This window comes from Trachemys scripta, chromosome 22, assembly GCF_013100865.1.
Source record: "Trachemys scripta elegans isolate TJP31775 chromosome 22, CAS_Tse_1.0, whole genome shotgun sequence".
Lineage (NCBI taxonomy): Eukaryota > Metazoa > Chordata > Testudines > Emydidae > Trachemys > Trachemys scripta.
In genome coordinates this window covers 3,654,306-3,675,477 of record NC_048319.1, presented here as the reverse complement: position 1 = coordinate 3,675,477, position 21,172 = coordinate 3,654,306, and the positions used below count along the sequence as shown (strand labels likewise).

Genomic DNA, 21,172 nt, shown 5'->3' with positions numbered 1-21,172 from the left:
AAGTTATCTGGGAAAAAATCCTCTCGCCTAGCAACCTGGCTCCCTGTGTATGAAGAGGCGTGGATGGTGAGGAATGCACACTCTGTGCCAAACCAATATCTTTTCCCACATGAAGTGCCAGCAGCGGCAGCCTTCACCTGATCTGCAAAAAGGCAAAACCTGCCACATCGCTCCGTTTGTCCAGCCACCGGGAACACTCTGCAGAGGAACGGAAGCTGCTGTTTCGCTGGGGAGAATACTTACTTTTGTTCTAGCCAAAATGGGCTGTAAAATTCATGAACGAAATAAATCTGGGTGCTGACAGTCATTTCAGAATTGGTCAGGGGTGAAGACAGACAGAGAGCCATTGGTTGGGCTTAGTTTCTTTTGTTATTTTGAACATGTTGTAATAATAGCCGCTATACCAAACCTTCCCCAGAACGTAATTACTTGATAAACGCATCCTGCTTTAGCCACTTGAAATGTTGGAAGCTCTCAGGGACCTGGGGCCTGATTTTCATCAGGGCTGTGGACCTTTCATTCCTGATGAATTCAGAGCTCAGCGATCGCTCAGAATAGACTACCGAGATGTACAGCCATCTGGGAGCCCCATCCATGGCCCGCCCATAGCAGGCGATGCTGCTCGGACAAGGAGAAAGGGAGGCACCCCCTCCTCTCCGGCACAAACCTTCCCAGGGAGCAGTTGACTGAAGGCCACACAGAGGTGCCTTAGCTTCCCGGAGAAATTGTCCACGCAGCCTTGGGTGTTGGGGAGTTCTGGAATTGCTTCACCAGGGCCAGAGCTTTTTCTTCTCCTTGCAGAGAGGGGCTGCGGTGGTCACAGCTGCAGGTTATTACATCGCCGTCGTGTTTCATGGCAGCTAGAATTTGTTTCGTATTTTTATTTACATTTCCAGGAGGGTCTAGAGAGCCCAGTCTCTGCCCCAAAGAGTTTGCTATCTAACTAGCCAAGACAGGATCATTATCCCCGCTTTACAGATGGGGAACTGAGGCACAAAGAGATGCAGTGACTCGCCTAGCATCGCCCAGGAAATCTGCAGCAGACCTGGGCTCCAGTCTCTTGGGTTCCATCTAGTCCCCGAGCCACAGGGAAGCCTTCCTCCCAGGGGGAACTCTGTTTTTTAGCCTCCCTGTGTGGAGCCTGAGATCACGTCCTAATCCTGATAGCTCAGGCGGGGTTGAGCACCGACACAGCTCGTTACACCGATGGACCCTCTCCCTCCCCCACCCAGCACAGGCTGTGAACATTTCCCATCCCTAGACGGCGCCGTGTACCTCCGACCTACAGGGGGCGCTGTGCAGAACAGACCGGCGCTCCGCCTGCCAGCCCCCACTCTGTGGCGGGAGAGCAATGCTCTCTGGGGGCTGTAGTCCAAGCCTCCCCGGCTGCGCTATAGAACGCGGCCAGGGGTGGGGGTGAAGAAAACTACATTTCCCAGGGAGCCTTGAGGCAGTCCCTGCATGCATGCATGCATGGACTCTTTGCAAGAAGTTGTGGGCTGGGGGCAGACTGCTCCTGCCCTGAGATGGTGCATTAGGGGTGCAGGTTTCCATTGCAATGGCTGAGTGTGCGGGGGAGATAGTGTATCAGAAGGAGGGGCACCAGGTAAGTGATGGGGGGCAGGTTGCAACCCAGATGCGTCAGACTCTGGAACTGCTGGAGATCCCCACTGGGCTTCAGGCCCCCAGAGTTTGGCCTCTAAAATCCTAGGGGAGGTGGGTTCCTCCCCAGACTTTTTTTTTGTTGGGTGTGGGGGAGCTCACAGATCGGACTCAGTGTGGCGCCCCCTCCCCCTTGCAAAACAAGGTGAAGAATCTGCACTTGAAAAAGCTGGAGTCATTTATTTTGCTGCTTTACCCTAAGTTCAAAAGGGGGAAATGAGAGAGCTGGGTCTGCCCCCTCCCCAGAAGGGATTTTAGCTGCTGGGGGCTGGTTAGAATAGCCTGGAATCCAGCCCTAGCTGTGGGGTGCAATGGGGTGGTTGCACCCCCTGGAGAAGTGGGAAACCAGCGGATGCAGAAGTGTGGTGGCTATTATTAGCATCAGTATAGTATTTATTTCCTACCCTGGGGATTGTACCCGATGGAGAAATGCCTATAGACTTCTTGGTTTGAGTATTACAGCAGTGACGCTGATTGGTTTGTTACAAAGGTTTCAGCAGTGCCAAGCCTTCTTACTTGTGGGGTTTTTCTTGGCTGGGGTTTTAGAGGAGTGAATGAGCCCCTGCCCCATGTTATTGGGGGGATCGGGGGGGGGGGGAAGACTGCTTCCCAGCTTGCTTTGTGTTTTGTTTACAAGGGGCCCTGATCCTGCACAGAACTAAGCAGGTGCTTAACTTTAAGCCTGTGAGTAGCCCTGCTGAGTTCAGGCAGCACTCGTATTTACAGCATGGCCTAGGGATAAAGCAGTGGCTTGGGTTTTTATTCCCAGCTCTGCCGGTTTCACGCTGTGTGGCTTTGGACTTTTCCCATCTGTAAAAAGGGAAACGCGTACCTGCCTTGTACTGCATGGCAAAGCCTGAGGTGTCATTAATCCACTTCCGGCAGATCGGAGTTTCTCCAGGGGGACGGTTTAACGTGTTCAGGCTAATCAGGACTGTAGCTTTTCAGGGTAAGACTCAGGGGAGGTGCCGGCTGCTCTGGGTGAACTCCCACTGGCATGCCTTTACTTTCTTATCTCAGCATCACCAACCCCCAGCATACACAATCATGAATCAGAAAACGCGAGATTGCCTTAAAAATACTAAGATTTGGGGTCCTTTTTTTTGTTTGGCTTTCTGAGGCTTGAGATTTCTGGGCTCATGCTCTCAAGCTTTCCTCTGCAACTCGGTGGGCTAGAAACAGTTTGGATTTTTAAATGGAAGCCGAGATTCTCTTGTGATCCCAGGATCTCAAGAGCTTGGGAACTTTCAAACCAGTCATGTGAGTTGGCTGGGAATAAAGAGAATGTTCCTACTTGCAAGTGCTAAGGGCTCGATTCTGCTGGAGTTGGCGTTACCAGGTCCCGGTACAGGATCGGGGCATGCGGTTGCCTCTCTGCCTGCCAGCGTATGTCATACTCTCTCTGGGGAGCGGATTCTGGTGGCTGGACGCAGCCCCGTGTTATGTAGGCGATCCTCTGTGACGAGGTGTGTGCTGTTTGCAGATTGCAGACTGCGCCGCGTCCGACGACCGGGCTCTGATCTGCTCCTACGACCGAGCCGTCCGCTCCTATAAGGTGAGGCACTCGGGGTCTCCAAACCAAACTTCTGGGGATGCTTCCCCCCCGTCCCTTGTTGGATGTGCCCCCCAAGCTGCCTGCTCCAGGTCTTGCTGACCCCAGCCCCCATAGGATTGGGGCAGAGGCCGCAGTCTGTGCTCCCTGTGGGGCAGTGACCTGGCTGCTTGCTGAGGTCTGAGAGCTGCCGTTGCCCGCCTGCTCTGGGATGTCCCCTCCCTCTCCATAGCTGATGCTCCCCCAGTCCTTCCAGCCTGTCTCAGGAGGGTGGGGAGACAGAGCAGCTGCTCCTCCCAAATCCCTATCGTTCTCTCAGCTGCCACAGTATCTCCAACATTGCAGGACACCCTGGGTGCTGGCGACAAGGACCAGGCATCCAAGAGCTCCGAGTCCTCAGCCTCCAGCCGGGCCGAGAGCGAGGGAGATGTGGAGGAGGAGGAGAAAGAGGAGGAAAGCTCCCAGGTGAGTACAGAACAAGAAGCGATCTGTTACCTGCTGTAGAACCAGCCCATCCTACTTCTGTTGGCTCCACCAGGACAGGAGAAACTATTGGCATCAGGTAGCAAACTCAGCCTTGGGGTGCTGGTTTCTGTCCCTTTAAGGGGAGGGACTCCGTTTGGCTCCGCCCCCATGGTAAGTGGGGCTCTCTCATGTGCCCTCTCCTGGCCACACAGACTGTGCACACCCAGAGGGGAAGGGCCCTGTGGGAATCTGGAGAGGGGTGAGGGCAAGGAGTTATCCCTGGGGTTCTGCAGGAGGCTGCAGGATCCAGCGCTGGGGTGGAGGCAGAACGTGGAATAGAGCAAATGCTGCACTAGCGTGTGCATTGCACAAGGATGGTTCATGCTGGGTAGTGTGGGCTACCGCCCATCCGTTACCTGTGCTGACGCGTGTCCCTGCCGCAGCCCTGAGGCCCTGTCCCTGTGTCTCCCCGCAGTGGAAGGTGGGTGATTCCTGCTGTGCCGTCTGGTCCGGAGACGGGCTGCTCTACCCGGCCCGCGTCGTCTCCCTGAGCGAGGAGGGGGATGCCTGCGTGGTGGAGTACGAGCACTACGGCAATCGGGAGGAGCAGAGGCTGCGGGACCTGTTCCCCCCCGATGGGAGCCCGGACAACTCGCTGGAGCCCCGGAGAACGGTGAGATGCTGCAGGGTGGGGCTGCGCGGAGCCACCTGGCATGGGGGGGGACACTGCCGGGGTTAGCCAGGGGGGCCTGGTTCACCCCCCTTAACCTGGACACTTTGCCCACCCTACGGGGGAACCATCTGCTCACAGATTCACCCATCTCAACGGGAGGGGGTGTGGTGTGGTGTGGTGGTTAGGGCACGGGACTGGGAGCCAGGACTGTTCTCGGGGGTGGGGGGAGTGTGGTTGAATGGTTAGAGCAGGGGAGAGCGTCAGGACGTGTGGGTTCCGTTCCCAGTGCAGGAAGGGGGATGGGGACTCGTGACCAGAGCCCGGGTCTGGGATTCAGGACACCTGGGTCCGATTCCCGACACACCGCAGAGCTCTGCCTCCCTCTGACGCTGCAGGGGGAGGTGGAAGGTGCTGTCCCGAGCTGGGGTTTGGCCGGGACCCTGAGGCAGACACAGACTCTGGGGCCCCGGGGGGTCCCTAGCAGCCAGGCTGTCTGTGTGATGGGCTCTCGGGTGAGCCCCGGTTGGTGCCGCTCCCCAGTGGAAGGCCGGCGACGCCTGCAGCGCCATCTGGTCAGAGGACGGGCTGCTCTACCCGGCCACGGTGCGGTCGGTGGATGCCGCGGCAGGGACGTGCCTGGTGGAGTTTGTCGGCTACGGGAACAAGGAACAGCAGGCGCTGGAGGAGCTGCTGCCCCCGTGCGGGGCCGTGGATGGGGACCTGGGCAGCTGGAGGGTGAGTGGCCCCCCCATGGGAAGGGGAGTGAGGGCCATTAAAGGAGAGGCTGGGGTGTGTGTGAAGGGGGCTCTGTTAGTGAGGGACTGATTTGGGGGAGGGGAGATCTTGGCTATAATCATTGCAGCAGCCCCGAGTCCCCCATTAACTTCCCTTCCCCTTAACTCTGCCCACTCACGCGCCCTCCCCCACCCCGTTTTTCTCTTCATTTCCCTTTGTCCCCCCGATTACCCCCAAAGCTCAGTGCTAGCAGATGCTGTGCTGCAGGGGGCAGGGTGGGGGGCTCAGTAGGGGGCGCTCTCCCCTGCAGTCAGTGTCCCCGTTTCTCTCCCTTGTCTGATCCCCTGCCAGCTCTGTGCCTCCCCCCGTCTCTGTGGGATCCTCTGGGGCTGGTGAGGGGGGTCGCAGGTCTGGCACTGTCCCTGCTGGGTGGCAGGGGATGGCAGGGGCACACTCTGCTCTGATCCTTGTGTCTCCTCGGCAAGGCTGAAGTGGACACCCCCGGAGTGCCCAGGGGACGCAGCCCCAGCTTCCCCCGCGAGCTGCCCCACGGCTGGAGGAGGCAGAGCACGAAAGGGGAGTGGGCGCATTCCTTCCCCCGGCTGCCCAAGGTGAGTGCCTGGGATTGCCCCAGCAGGACAGCGACCTGGGGGAGCTTAAACCGCAGCCCCCTCCCCACATGTCCCCGCCCCCCTTGCAGGGAGACAGCGCAAGCGGCAACCTCAGAGCCCTGCAGCTAAGCAGGGTTTGGTCTGCACGGGACTCGAATGGGAGACTGGGGGAGTCTGGGGGGAAGCCCTGGCTGCTGCTTGGGAACGAGGTGTCTCAGAGGGGGGAGCTCTCCCTGGGGGGGGGGTCAGTGCTGACCCCACTACCCCTGGGTGGTGCTAGGGGGCACTGGGCTGCAGGAAGCAGGGCAGGGGACCCAGTAGGGGGCACGGTCCGTTTGGGTGCTGACTCCAGTGCGCAGCATGGCACTAGGGGGCGCTCTCCCCTGGCAGTCAGTGCTGCCCCAGTACCCCAGGGTGGAGCTGGGGGGTGCTGTGCTGCTGGGAGCAGGTTGGGGGGGGATGTCAGTTCTGTACCCGTGCCGTAGGGGCGCTGTGTCAGTGTTGCCATCACACGGGCGCAGTGCGCTGGAGAGCCTGGGCCCATGGCCCTTGGAGCAGGGGCTTAGCCCCTTCTCCTGCCCTGGCCACATTCCACCCCCTGTGCCAGGGCCCCCTCCCCACCTAGCCCAAACCCAGGGGTAGGGTAGGGGAGGGGAAGGATGGGGCAGCCCATTAGGGTCTGGCAGCCCCACTGGGGTTTTGGAACGGCTGACGGGAGATGCTGGGATCACACTGTGGGTCCCTCTCCATCCTTGGCTCGCTGGGGTCTCATCCCTGTCCTCTCTCTGGGCTCACGCCCACTGGGCGCACTCTCTGCCTCCCTTTCAGAGTGGCTCCTGGTGGCCCGGTCCCTTGCTGCCCTTTGGCCCCCCGCCCCGCAGATCCGCCTGCCCCCCGGTGAGTGTACGCGCTCCTCCTCGGGGACCCGTTTCTACGGCAAACCCAGAGCCGCTGCGAATCCCGCCCTGCGGGAAAGGGCCTGGGCTGGAGGAGGGGGCAAACCAGTGCAGAACCCAAAGCCTGGGGGCTTTTAAAGGGCAGTATTGGTAGTCCACGGCCGTCTCTGGTAGTCCAAGCTCTGGCCAGACTTCCAGGGCCAGCTGCCATCCTGCAGCATCCGATCTCGGGGTTGCCAGCCCCCCGAGCTAAGAAGCCAGTGACCACCCCCCTGAGCTTGCCATGAACCCCCAGCTTTGCCCAGGCTGTCGCTACCCTCTGTTGGACATGAGGGGAGAGCCCTCCCCCCGCAGGCTGGAGCACAAAGAAGCCACTAGGTGGTGCCAGTGGGCTGATGATTTGTGGTCGGGGGGGGGGGGGAATCCTGGCAGGGGAGGGGGAGGGGCCCAGAGCCACCACTCTGGAGCCACTCGTGCAGGAGGGATCAGGTGAAGCTCCCGGGGTGAGCGACTCCCCTAGGGGACGGGGGATCTCTGCAAGGGCAGGTCCCTGACCAGGAACTCTGCTGCGGCTTTTCCAGATCGTCCCTCCCCCTCCACCACTGCTTCTGGACCCGCTGTGCGCAGAGGACGAAGAGGGGGGCGCCCTGGCCTGCATGCTCCTGGCCTGGTACATGAGTGGGTACCACACTGGCTTCTACATGGTAAGGCCTGGCCGGGTGGGGATCTGCCCCCTTGGCGGTGGGGCTGTCTTGCCCCTCTCCCCGGTGCTGCAGGTGGGGAGCCAGGGCTGCACCGGCCCCTGGCGGTACCACCCCCCCTTGCTGTGGAGCGTGGCTGGCGGTGCTGGGCGTGAGCCGTGCTGCCTGCAGCTCTGAGTTTAGCCTCGCGGGATGGAGCTAAATGGGGGAGGGGCTCACTGGGACATGGACTGGATGTCCTGAGGTGCTCCCCTCACTGTAGGGGGCTTGTTGGCGGGGGCGCTAGTGGGCAGAGGAATGGGGGTGCATCCAGGCACTGAGCTGGCACGTGCCTGGGGCTGGATTCGAACTGGCAGCCTTTGAGTGCTACGTGTTAACCCTTTCATGCCTTGCAGGGACTCAGACAAGGCCGGGCGGAGGCGGCGACCCCCCCGCCAAAGCAGGGACCACGGTGGAAGAAGTCGTCCTCGCGCAGTTAGGGGCAGGTTGGTTTGCACCGTGTGGATATCGGAGTGGGGTGGAGGGAGATGAGATGCTGGGGGTGTTTACTGGGCGCTGGCTCCCGGCTGTGGGGCAGGAAGTGATCGGGTCCGTGTGGCACAGGGCTCTTCCTCGCCCCCAGATCCGCCAGTGCCCCTCAGTCTTTATTCCCCCCCCCCCCCCCAGCTATTCCACCAGGTGCTTGCGGACGTGGCCAGTTGTGCCAAGCTGTGCCGTGATGTGGCTAACCCTCCACTGAGACCCTTGGGAGCGGATGAGTCCCCTCCCCCCCCACCCCAGGGATCTCTAGGGCAACCCATCCCTCTGCTGCCTCCACAGCCTCCTTCCCTGTCTGAGCGGGGAAGCTCTGGGGGAGCCCCCCAGCAGGGGGCAGCGGCGTCACCTCGTCTCCTCCCCCGTTCCTCCTTGCAGCTGGGTCTGGCTCCTTGCTCCCCCTGGCGGGCTTGAGGCAGCGGCACCGTCGGCCAGAGGTCTCCGCGCTGGCGCCGGCGCTCGTGCTTCGAGGACTGGGACTCTGCAGTGCCGGGTACCCGCTCACCGGGCACCCCGGGGAGGGAGAGGACGGAAGCAGCCTTCATCCCGCGCTGGCTCCAAGCCCGGCTGGAGTCCTGGGGGTGGAGGCATCGCTCCCCAGCAGCCGGCGTGCGCAGACGGGATGGCTGGCGCCCGTCGGCGGTTTCCAATAAAAGGGGTTTGTCAGACCCTGTGCTCCAGGGAGGTTCTTGCTCTGGATGGGCGGAGTGGGGGGAGGATGGCGGTGGGCTCCCGCGTTTGAAACACACTCACTGGGACCGAGATGGGCTAAGGCGCTGGGCTGTGCCCTACACCCGTAGGAGTTCACACCCCTCCAAGGCTGGGTGGCTTTTCAGGGGAGCGGCCATGGGGGGGGTCACTGGGTGCAGTTCTCGAGCCTGTGACACACGGAAGGAGCAGGCTAGACGATTGGATGATCCCTGTGAGTCCTGGGTTCGAGTCCTGGCTCTGCCACAAACTCCCTGGGTGGCCTTGATCAAGTCGCTGTATCTCTCCGGGCCTCTGTAAAATGGGCAGAATGCTTCGTGCTGTGTCTGGGCAGCCCCCAGTGCTGCGGTGCCTCAAGGAGCTACCGGGGTGCAACTCCGCATCAGCCCCTCGCCCCGCTCGGGCCTGTCAGCCTAGGCCTGGGCTGCACGCTCTCTGCACGCTCTCTGCACGCTCTCTGCGCCTGGCTTGAAGGGGAAGCCAAAGTCCTGCCTGTACAATCATGAGCCCTTCGTAAATGCAAAGGTTTGCCCTGGTGCCTTAAATCTCCCTGTTGCCAGCTTTTCCCGTTACTTTGGGGCACGCTCATTGGGGTTACTCTTCTGGGGTGGGAGGGGTCTGTAATTCTCTCAATGTGCTGCTTGTGTCACTTGTGTTCTCCAGGGGAGCTCTCCTGCAGGCCCTAGGTTGACACACACACGTTAACAGAGCGTGTCTGAGCGGACCGGGTCAGGCAGCACTCCCACGCTGACCCCTTATATGCCCCTGGACTCAGCGGGCTGGGTCGAGCAGCTCTTCCCAGCTGTCACCCTCCTATGCCCCAGGTTCAGCACGTCCCTGTCCCCTTTCACATTACAGTTGTTCGGGTCGTAACCCACTTGATGAGCAAACCCCACAGGATTTTTGGGGCGCTGCAGGGGTCTTTAGCTTAGGTAGGAGAAGCATCACTGTAGAGTAAAACACAAAAGAGAGAGAGGGAGGGAGAGAAGGAGGGAGGGAGGGAAGCAACCAGCTTAACCATAAAAGTGATTTAGTGCCAGGAATAACCATACAAGGGGAGTCAAACAAACAAAACAGCGACAATAGTAAATCTAGTTTAAATGTGATTACAAAAATCAGGTTTAGAAAACTACACCTAGAGTAGGAAAGAAAAGAGAGCGGGAGAGAGAGCTGGGTTCTCACCGCTCCGTGAAGCTTGGATCGAGCGGGGGTCCCAGGTGGTGGTGGTAGCTGGGGGTGCGGAGTGCTGGAGACAGGCCGAGCCCCCAGCACGATCAGTCAGGAGAAGATGAAGTCCCCATGGAACTGATGCAGAGTTTGGATCCAGGTGTCAGAGCACTTACTGGAGCGTGGGTCGGGGTGTTTGTAGCGAAAGAACAGTGGTTCAGGGGAGAACACTGGATTTGTTTGTGGGTAAACTGATGACTCAGAGGAGTCGATCGAAGTTGTTTTGTTCAGGCTAGACAATAGGAACTGCTCATTCCTGGCTAGGGGCGGTGTTCCGTCCAGGGAGCTTACGATGCAATCTGGCAGCTTCAGTAGTTTGGATCCCAATAACCGATTTATTACTAGAATTGGTCTGATAACTACTGAGCTGGGCGTGTGCAGGCGGGTTCATTGACATCTGGAGCAGAGATCCCCCCATCATGCACTGCTTCCCTGCTTTTCTGGTCCCAGAGTTCTGGGCGGTTCTTGCCTTGGAATCTCTGTTCTCCATTCTGTATGCTAAGGGGCATGCCTCCCTGTCCCCTCTTTGATGCAAACGAGGCTAATCCGGGGTTTAGGCGTCTCCCACGGCCTTTTCATTGCTTTTTGTAAGTCTGTCTTCGGATCGGTTTTGGACCAAGCAGAGGCTGGGAGGGGGATGTCCTTTGTGAGACAGACAGGCTGCATGCTGCGCCCTGGTGCCCCGAGAACACAGAGCTGACAGGTAACTTCCTCCCCACTCCCAGCCCCACATCCTCACCGGGACGCAGTAGCCTTGGGTTGCTCCCCATCACTGCTGCTCTAGCTTGGGGCCCCAGCAGGGACTCTGCCCTCAGCCCCTGCTTGCTCCCCCCGGATCCTTCAGCCACAGCACGGGGCGGGAGCCGGGAGAGGCTGACGGAGCCGCCCCCCTTGGGGACGGCCAGTTGATTCCTCCGGTGCTCAGCGGCTAACTGCTGCCAGGATTTATGGCTCGGGGCCCGGCTGCAGGTGCCAATAAGGACTCAGCAAAACAAATCGTGTTTACAGCCAGCGCTGATCTCAGCCGGCCGGGGGGCTGGGGATGCCTGCCCGTGACGCACGGGGCCTGGCCCTACGGGAGCCTGCTCCGCACTCAGGCCTTGTAACCCCAGCCGCTAGTGCCCCGCCCCTGCCCCCGGAGAGTGAAAATACCATCAAATCTATTGCAAAGGAACCGAAACCCCAAGCTGCTTGGGTGTCACCAGCTCCCCCTTGGAAGATGCCCACACGGGCCCCCTTGCAAAGCAACTGTCCTAGCTACACAAAGGGCTGCCTTGCTCTCCGGCCGGCCTTCCCCGAACGCTGGCCCGGGTGAAACCCTCTGGGTGTGGGGAACTCCCTGCCACTAGATTGGGCTGATCTGCCCAGCCAGAGAAGAGTGCCAGGCCCAGCTCTCGGCATGGGGCTCCCTGGGGCAGGGGAGATGAGGCCGTGCTGCCGGCATCTGACAAACAAAGTTACTCACCCGCAGTCTCCCTTGCTGCAGCAGGGCTGAAGCTTGCAGCCATCTGCTGGGCCCAGCTCTGGGGCTGCTGGCGAGGGGGCAGGAGGCTGAGAAGTCGCAGGGCGGTGGCGGGGGGAAGTAATGTTTGCTCAGTGAATTGGCTGCCCCTGCCCTGGGAGGGTGACGGCAGCTGAGGGGGCGTGCGCAGACCTCGCTGCTCCCGCGGGTGCTGGCTGCGCAGAAAGCCTGTGTCACTGTTTGCTCGCTCGTGGGAGGATGTTCTGGGGAGGGGGAGTCTGGCTGGTTCGTTTCATTGCAGCGCCGGGGCCCTTTGCTGGGGCGACCTGCTCGGTGGCCGCACACGGGCGTTCACAGCCATCCTCAGCGCCCGCGAGCCGTGAGCGGAACATGGAGAGCCCAGCGACAGCCGGCACCAGCTGCGGCAGCGGAACGTTCCTCCTCCCGCCAGGCAGCCGGGCCTCGTCTTCACCCGCCGTGGGAACGACACGAGGCAAAGTTCTCGTGAGGCCTGAGCAGTTTGTAGTTCCTCGGGTAGCAGGTCTAGGCTGACGCACGGCTCCCTGGCAGCCCCAGCACAAGCCCCCTGTGCACAGAACCGACTCCCCGGCCTGCACCCGCTTGGCGCTTCCCTGGTCTCACCCGTGGCTCAGGTGCTGTCTACACTATGGCGTGATCCCCCTTCTCGTGTGCAGGTGCAGGGGAGTGAACAGCCATGTAGCGGCCCTGGGGGCATGGCTGAGCCCATGACAGGTTCAAGTCCACCTGGCACCGGTAGGTACCTGCTCAGCGATGCAGCTATTTATACTCACGCTAGCTCATCGGCTTGTGTGATCAGCGCGGTGAGAGCACGTGCCCCTGGGCAGCGGACTCGCCCCCTCGCTTGTTGTCACAGAATCCCCGGGCGATGCTCTGGAACTGCTCCCCACAAAGCCAGTCAGGACGTTGGGGAGCCTCCTCTCCCTTGGAGCAGACTGTCTTCAGGGCAAGAAGCTCACACGGCCTCACCTCCTGGGTCTGACCTTGGAGATTCAGCATATGCCCCTCGGTGCGCTTCCCACAGCGCGTCTGCCCTGGCGGGGTCCTGGGGAAGCCAGAGGGTCCTGCACCCCCACTTCGCAGTCAGACGTGACTCTTAGCCAGCCAGTAAAACAGAGATTTATTAGATGACAGGAACACGGTCTAAAACAGAGCTTGTAGGTCTAGAGAACCGCACTCCTCAGCCGGGTCCATTTTGGGGGGCAGTGAGCCAGACACCCCCATCTGCACTTCTCTCCTCTGTCCCAGCTAGCCCCAAACTGAAACTCCCCAGCTCCTCCTCTCTGGCCTTTGTCTCTTTCCCAGGCCAGGAGGTCACCCGATCTCTTTGTTCATCTTTAACTATCCCCTTGCAGGGGGGAAGGGCCCCAGCCATTAGTTGCCGGGAGACAGAGTGTCGGCCATTTATGCACACCGGCCTTTATCCTTCCTCCTAGAGACTTAAGAAATGCATAGGGGAAACTGAGGCACCCACATTGTATTCAGAGGAAACATTAAGAACCGTCCCATTTTGTCACACTCGTAGTGTAGACGGAGCGCTGGAGTGCCCGGAAGGGATGGACTGGCTGCCCACTCTGGCAGCTCAGCTCTCCAGCCAAATCCAGCCCCACAGCTCCCCTCCGCAGCCAGCCCGTAATACCCGGCTTCCTCCTGAGGCCTCTGCCCAGCATTGGCTGGGCTGACCACCTGCCCTGAGGCCCTGCACTCCCCCAGTGTCTGTACTTCAACCTACTCATTCATGTGAAAACTATAACCTGCCTCATTGGCCCTGGGATTTTACCTTGCAGGTGTTACTGTGAGTCCCGCAAGCCCATTTTCCCCCTAGCGAAGATGCACCTATTGTGGTCCAAGCAGGAGTATGTCTAGCCCCTGGGGCCCAGGATGTCCCAGCCCCTAGATCCCGGGCTCATGGGACTGCCTACAAGGACGTGTAGCCGATCAGCGACTGCTAGCAGCAAATATCTCCCACGGTCGGAGACGGGGCACTAGCTGGGGAGGGCTCTGAGTTACTACAGGGAATTCTTTCCCAGGTGTCTGGGACTTGCCCACATGCTCATGGTCTAACTATGTGGGGTTGGGCAGGAATGTCCCCCTGGTCAGATTGGCAGAGACCCTGGGGGCTTTTCACCTTCCTCTGCAGCACGGGGCAGGGGTCACTTGCAGGTTTAAACCAGTGTGAATGGTGGATTCTCTGTAAGTTGAAGTCTTTAACCCGTGATTTGAGGACGTCGGTGACTCAGCCAGAGGTTAGGGGTCTTTTACAGCAGTGGGTGGGTGAGGTTCTGGGGCCTGCGAGGTGCAGGAGGTCAGACCAGATGATCACGATGGGCCCTCCTGACCTTAACGTCTGTGAGCCCCTGAAGGGCGACGTCACACAGCCAGAGCCCCATCACTCTGCACCGAGGGATGAGCCAGGATGTAGCCTTCAAAGAGAAATCCCTTCCCTGGCCTGTCTGCCACTTTCCAGCCCCCGCCACGCGCCCAGGAAATCTCGTGCTCCAGCCTCAGGGGCTGGTTGGTCCCCGCAGGCCCATTAGTGTGTGTGGGCCAGACAGCTCCAGTGATTTACCGGCGGGGACACAGCGTCCTGGTGGATCAGCCCTGATGCTTCTTGACAAGGTGGAATCGCTTTGCGATGAGGCTCTGGGGGTCCCAGCCCTGGCCCGTTTCATCCATTGATTTTCCACCCTTTGGAATTAAGCTGCTAAGCGTAGCACCTGGGCCTCGTCTCCACCTACTTAAGACTCGCTGAGCCAGGCGGGCTGAGTTACGGCCTGTCTCTCAAGCAGCCTTGGCCCCATCCGTCCGGGTTCCTCGCAGAGCTTAGCACCGAAATGAAACAGGGGTTTCGCCTCCCCTCAACAGGCTCCAGCAGTCGGAGTCCCCGGCTCTTTACAAAGGCAGCTCAAGCATCAGTAACTATTGTACAGCCTGGGGAAACTGAGGCAGGAACGGCGGGACTGGCAGCGTTACCTGGCGGCAATGGGATTAGAACCCAGCTGGTCCCGAGCCCCTTGGCTTGTGCTGCACCCCCTAAGCCAGGCCTACTCACCCTGCTGCCAGGGCTTGCTTCAGCCCCCGGCAGGGCCCGTGCCCAGCGCCGTGCCCGGGGCCCAGCGGCAGAGTGCTCCTGGCACATGGTCACCGCGCCCCACGGGAAGCCGGATGGAGGGGCGGCGCCCTGGGGCCAGGAGGCTAAAATCCATCACAGGTGGCCTGGTGCTACCAGACAGCCCCGGCTCCCCGGCCGCCCCCGCCCCCGGAGGAGCCGTTTCCACCAATCCGGCGCCTGAGGAGGTGTCGCTCCGCATTCAAAGTGCCGGCGAGACGCGGTATAAAGCCGAGCGCCGGTGGAGCCAAGGGGGTCACGCCGGAGCATCAGGACCATGGCCAGCTCCCGCCTCTGCCGGCTCTGTCTGGGCTACTCGCTGCTCGTCCTGCTGGCCGCCGGCCAGGAGCCCCTGGGGCCCAGGGCTGCAGACAGCAAAACCCAAGAAGAAAAGGACCTGGTAAGGGGCGAAGGAGCCAAGGGACGGGGGCAGCGTGCAGGGGGCTGCCCTTCTCCTCAAGGGCGAGGTGGGAGGATGGGGCGTGTGGCTCAGGCGCTGAGCTGGGCCTCCGGGGTCGTTTCCCGGCTCTGCCCCTGGCACCGGGTGCCCTTGGGCAAGTTGCTTAGGCTGAGATTTTTGTCTACGGCCATGCCCAGCGCCCATTGAAAACCCCTGGCAGCGGGTCCCTTCACCGCCGCCCCTGGAGGTGTGATTTCCAGCCCACGCGAGCGCTGATCAGACCAGCACGGGGGCTAGCTGCCCCGAGCACAACCCTGCCTGGGACCCTAGGTCGATACTGCTGGTTTTAGCATGCTGGGTCCGTCAGTGCTTGCCTGCGCACCTCTACCCCGGCTGGCAATCACAGCGCCAGCCCAAAGGGTAGATGTACTCTGGTCTCTTTCCGGCCCCCCTTCAATAGCATGGGCTCAAGTCCTTTGCTGAACCAGGGTAATGCTTGGGTCTGGCAAGGATAAAGTTGGTGCTCGGGAGGCACTTGCCTGCTACTGCGATCGGATCAGATAGCTAGAAAGGGGCTTCCTATGTCCAGGACAAACAGGCTGGCAAGTGTCTAGGGACGTAACAGTGACAACTGGACTCTCCTCTCTCCCAGACAGAAATCAGTCACGGCTGTTGGTTTGCTAAAGGTTTTTCCGGTGAAAACCAGGCACTTTCTTTAAAAAGCGGATTGGTTTTTATTGCACCGATTTATAGCCGTTGTTTGGTTAAAACCAACATGAAACAAATTGTAAATATGCCATTATAGATTCATAGATTCTAGGACTAGAAGGGACCTCGAGAGGTCATCGAGTCCAGTCCCCTGCCCGCATGGCAGGACCAAATAATTCGATTATAATTAGATTAAAACACACGCCGCCTCCTGGTACAGACGGTAGCACAAAGACAATGAATGGATCCCACTGCTTTAGTGTCCCTTTCATTTCTTGACCCTGGATGCAAATGTATTAGAGTGGGTGATTTTTCTGGAGCTAGTGTTTTAAACTTTTTAACTAGACTTTCAGTGCTAGACTAGAGGCGGGCTATTGGCAAAAGAAATATGGCTCAGGGCTCTGAATTTCTGAGCTTTCATGCTGTTTATTTGGTCTCCGTTTTTAAAGTTTGTCAGCAAATGGCTGTTCTAGTGCATGTAACGCTCCTTTGGTGCCACATGTTATCCAGGGTCTCACTAGCAACAGGCCGTAGAGCTTCAAGGAGTTAACGTAACAAGAGTTGATAGGGCCAGAAAGATACAAAGATACCTTCTCCCAGCCTGAGAGAGATCTACAGAGATCCCTGCTGCTCCTGGTAATAGAATGGGGAATAATACTTCAAGGGGCACTTCAATACTGCAGTAATAGGGACCATCAATACTGAGCGAGAGGGCGAGTATTTACTGTGTTGTCATAGCAGCTGGAATCCTGAACTCAGGTCACGGCCCATTATGCCAGGCGCTGCACAGATGCGCAGTGAGAACAGTCCTTGCTTTAAAGAGTTCCTGGTCTAAGCAGCCAAGGCCGAGAACAGGGAGGTGAAAACAAGAGGCATCACCCCCCTTTTACAAAGGGAGGCCCAGCTTTGGAAAGGTGCAGACAGGTGACACGTGGGATTTTCAGAATCACCTATAACTGCATCCTTAGCTGCCTCCGTCTGGGCCTTGCCACGCCGCTTGCCCAAGGTTGCAGATACATGAGCTGCCCAGCAGGTGTTTAAGGGGTAGCAGAGGGTGGCAGATGGAACTGAGCGAGCGAACACCCTCTCTCTGTAACAGACCCCAGCACCCAGTCCGATTACACGCCCTCCAGCGTCCTCCTTCGCGGAGTGACGGCTCAAATCCTAAGCAACAGGAAAACACCAGTGCAGCTGCAGAATAAACATGCCTCCCTGCTGGGACGGGGGGTTTGAGGCTAAAGCACCAGGAGAACGCAGGAAGCACCAGTCCTGGTTTGTTGGTGCCACTGGTTGCTCCAGTCACCCAAGCGACCCCCTAGAGATACTGATTCAGGGGCTTTGAAAGTTAAGTGGTTGGGCTTGTGGCTAAGGCGCAGGGCTGGCACTTTGGGGTCAGTTCCTTGGGGGAGTCACTGAATCGCTCAGAGTGCAATAATTCTGCTTGCAGTGTGTATATTCTTTGGGGCGGGGACCATCTCTCGCTCAGGGTACAGCTAGACTGCCAGTAAAATGTGATTACAGCGCAGGGCGGCACACCTGGACTAGCCTTGATCCAGCTAGCATGGGTCACAACAGGAGGGTAGCCGGGGCAGCTAGACTACAGACCCAGGCTCGCTGGTGGGCTTGTACTCTGGTTCCTAGCCCATGCCGCCATGTCCACACTCCCGCTGTTACCAGCACGAGCTAGATTTAAGCTGGCGCAGATAGGCCAAGCCGTGCTGTCCGGACAGATGTCCTCTGCGTGTCTGGGCAGCCCCAGGTGGGGTGAAGCTTTCCAGCCCACCTCAGTCACCTAAGACCCACTGACAATTCTTAGCACCCTAGCACCATCGCTCAGGATTGTGAGAAATTCACACCCAAGAGGACCTTCCCCCACCTCGACACTGCTAGGGGGGTGGGCGAATTCTTCCATCGACCAGGCTACTGCAGCTCGGGCAGGTGGAAGGGAAACCCTGCAGTGCTGGCAGGAGATGAGGACCCTGGCGCCCACCCCACTCACTCTCTCTCGCCCACAGATTGACGCTCTCCAAGAGGTGCTGGAGAAACTGAAGACGGAGCGGCTGCCCTCCATAGAGAAGAAGCTGGGCTCAGTGGCCTCGGTAAGGAGCCTTTATTTCGGGCCCTCGCGGCTCGCTCCGCCCACGTCTGGCTCAGGGCTGAGGCTTTAACGAAGCCCTGGGGGTAAACGTGACCTGGCCGCTTTGCCCTGGGGAGGCGGTGAGTAAATCTCCCTGCAGCTGGGAGTGCCACCTCGGCACGGCCCCCGCCAGATTGCGCCCAGCTCCCACTTGGGAGCCTGAATGAAGACGCCAAATCTTCTGTAGTGCCCAACCCCCAGCAGCCCCTATGGCGAGCAATGGAGACATCCCGTGTGCCCCTGCCAGTGAGAGAAGGGGGGGCTCCCCTAGCCCTGCATCCCCCCACCAGCATGAGCAATGGGGGCTCTTCCAGCCCCCATGTTTGCCTCCTTGAATGATACGATGAACCCCCCTATTCTGCCCTGCCAGTGGTTACGCAGGCAGGTCTCCCATGCTCTGGAAGCAGGCCAGCCATCTCCCAGCTCCCTGCAAACACAGTCCACCATCCAGAGGGGCCCCCCCCATTCTTAAAGGGACAACACCCAGTAACCAAAATGTTGCATTGTTTGCATCCAACGTGGCTCCTGAGACAAGGTTTTGCCATATAAACTCCCTGTTCGGCCGTCGTAGATTTGTAGTTTCTCAGGCCAGCAGGGGCCATGGTGATCCTCTAGTCTCACAGATCCGGTTACTCCAAGGGCCTGACACGACAGTCGCAGCTGCGGTGTTGCTGGGAGTTGAGCGTGAGCTCTCGGGGGTGGCGGCCGTGTCCCATGCACATTTGCAGCTCTCTATAAGCCCTGAGAGAACGGATCAGTGCCTGGGAATGAGCTGTGGGCCAGGCGGGCGACAGCTTTGAGCCAGGGGCATCCGCCCGGCTGTTCCAACCCGCGTGGCCCTTCTCTCCCCTAGTGCGACGCCGGAGAGCCGTGTGCCGTGAGGAAAGGAGCCCGGATCGGGAGACTCTGCAGCTGCCCCCGCGGGACGGCCTGCAACTTCTACATCCTCAAGTGCTTGTGAGGAGGACAGGATGGGGCGGGGGGAGGGAGGCCTGTGGAGCAGCTTCTGGTCCTAATCTCTCCACCTTGCCTGTTTGGCAGCTGGCAGGAGGTGGGCTTGGTTTTTCTCCTGTGCTCGTCACTTCCCCCATGGCCCTGAAGGCTCCCTCCCCATCTGAGTGCCTGCGATGGAAGGAGCTCTTTGTGCAAAGTGCGCCATTGCTTTGCTCCCCTGCGGGATGCTAGGAGAAGCCAGCCTGGCCTGCTTTTCCACGGTGCCAAGCCCCTGATCTCAGTGAGGCCAGCAGCTCTGAGAATCAGCTCCCAGCCCCACTTACATTTCCCATGTCCCTTCTCCCCGCTTTCCCTGCCTGGAGATCTGGGGACAAAGGTTCTCTGCTCAGTGCAGTGCAGACAAAGGTTCTCTGCTCTCGTGTCTCTGCTTGGTCCCTGGCTGTGGGTAGAGTAGCCTGGGGGTTGCTCTAACATGGCCCCGAGGTACCAGCTGCCAGCACGCTGCTCTCTGGCCCCATCTCACCCTGCCGTGGCTCCTGCACAAGAGGCCACGAGGAGGCTAGCATAGGAGCCAACCACAGAGACTTCAGTGCCTCCTGGGAATCTCTCACGCCAGGGGAAGGGAAGCAGGTGGACGAGCTTTGCTCCCAGGGGCTGGCTGCTGAGACCTGGTCTCCGAGTTCTCGGTTATCTGAGCACCAGGGGCATCCCTGCAGTGCCAGTAGGGGTGGCTTTGGATTGTCTCTCCCGGGGAGGAAGGAGCAGCAGGAAGAGGGGACCTGAGCCAACCATGCCGCATGCAAACACCGGAGATGAGCAGAACATCCCCCTAGCCAATCATTCTCCCTGCTCCCTAGCGCCAGTTCCCTGGCTGCTGCATGGAACCTGCTCCCCCTGACACTGGGCAAAGAGCCAGGCTGTGCAGAACGGCAGCGGAGGGGAGGGGAGGGAGTGCTGGAGGCAATAGGTAATGAGAGGAAGGCTAGCCTGGGGGGTTAAGGCACAAGGCTGGGATCCAAGTTCAAGCCCCAGTTCTGCTATGGACTCCTGGTGTGACCGGGGCAACCTCACGGGCCGGTAACATGGATAATAACGCTTCCTTGGCCCATTGTGTCTGTTTAGACTGTGAGCTCCCCGGGGCAGGGACCAGCTCTGACTCCGTGTTTGTGCAGCACCCGGACAACAGGGCCCCCATCGCAGCTGGGACCTCTGGGCATAGAGAATCAGACTTGGTTCTAGATAATCTTCTAGCATTCCCCACAGGCAGCAGTCCCCGTGGGGGGGGGGATTTTCTCTTGTTTCCAGATTGTATCGGCTTTAGCCCATCCCTGCAATTCAAACTGGCACCGGGAAATAACCAGAGACCGAGGCAGACCACAGCAGCAGCCTGCACCCACGGAGATACAGGGGGTGTTTGCACGGTCTGTGCTCTCAGCCGGTAGCAGCAGCAAAGAAACCTGCCCCCCGAGATACAGCATGAAGTGTGCACATTGACCGCCCATTGCAATGAGCATCAGAGCTCCCCCTGCTGGAGCAGGAGGGCAGCACGAGCTGCTGGTGCAACAGGAAAATGGTCACACTGAAGGCCCTGATTCTCCAGGTGTTTATTAGCTCCGGTGCCAAATGGGTACGAGAAACGTTCCCGAAGCAGCCTGGTAAAACAGCTGCTGTGCACTTTGCCTAGTTGTGCCAATGGCTGAACAAGGGGCAGGCCCAGGGAGGAGCAGCCCCCGACGGGCAGGGAGCGTAAAGGAGATGGGAAAGAAATAGGGTCATGGGCCCTTGTAGGGGTCGGTTTCTTTCAAAAGCTGCATCTGCCTTGAAATCCCACCCCCCTCCCGCTTCGTTTCCCAAAGCACATTCAGCCTGTGGTGAGCCCACACAGTCATGGACGAGGGTGCTAACGCCAGGCCCCTATTAAATGATTTGTACTCAACCCTGTGCCTCACGCCTGCTCTTTTCAGTGATGCGCCGTTTCCACTTCCCTGCCTGCCAGCATCCCAGGGGACCCTCGTCCTGCTCTGAAGGTTTCCCAGAACTCCCAGGCCTGCTCAAGGCAGAGTTTATCCCTGTGAAACAGCATCAGTCGGGGAAAACCGACAGTTCTAGCAGAGACCAGGTGGGGCCAACGCAGTATACAACATACAGGACCAGCCCCACTTCCACCCTGGGGGGTTGGACTGGTGGCTACCAAGCAGGACAGCGTGTATTTAGACCAGCCCCAGGGGTGCCTCTTTGCATCAGCGCTGGAGGCACCATGAGGAGCTTTGCAGCGGTGTGGACTCACAGTGGGCCCACGGTACCTAAATGCCCCTTGAAAGAATCTGTCGAGTTCTTCCTGGGTCAGCTGGTGTTTACGGCAGCACCTACGAGGACTGCTCAGGACCAGGGCAAACCCAGCCCATGGAGAGGTTCCAAGTGACCCCCGCAGGATGGGGAGGGTCTAGCCCCATCAGTACATGGCTGTGTCCCCAGTCAGATTGGCCACACGCTGGGAAACGCAGTTAGAGAAACAAGGAGCTTGTCAGAGCATTGCCTGGGAGGAGCGTGGGGGTAACAAACGGTGCAGGTGCAACCTGCCCCTCCCAGCTCCCCCCCT

At 59.4% G+C, this 21,172-nt stretch overlaps 2 protein-coding genes across 2 annotated transcripts; both read left to right on the top strand.

The window, feature by feature from the left end:
* Positions 1-1,437: 1,437 nt before the first annotated feature.
* Positions 1,438-8,497, top strand: LOC117869028 (survival motor neuron protein 1-like). The gene is made up of 10 exons (XM_034755490.1): positions 1,438-1,606; positions 3,146-3,217; positions 3,560-3,679; positions 4,155-4,352; positions 4,893-5,087; positions 5,573-5,698; positions 6,527-6,595; positions 7,176-7,298; positions 7,691-7,780; positions 8,208-8,497. The coding sequence occupies exons 1-9, from the start codon at positions 1,559-1,561 to the stop codon at positions 7,772-7,774; spliced, it is 1,035 nt and encodes a 344-aa protein (XP_034611381.1). The 5' UTR covers positions 1,438-1,558; the 3' UTR covers positions 7,775-7,780; positions 8,208-8,497.
* A 6,125-nt stretch (positions 8,498-14,622) lies between these two features.
* Positions 14,623-20,465, top strand: LOC117869027 (cocaine- and amphetamine-regulated transcript protein-like). Its single transcript, XM_034755489.1, has 3 exons — positions 14,623-14,774; positions 17,498-17,581; positions 18,473-20,465. The coding sequence occupies exons 1-3, from the start codon at positions 14,652-14,654 to the stop codon at positions 18,578-18,580; spliced, it is 315 nt and encodes a 104-aa protein (XP_034611380.1). The 5' UTR covers positions 14,623-14,651; the 3' UTR covers positions 18,581-20,465.
* The last annotated feature ends 707 nt before the right edge of the window (positions 20,466-21,172 follow it).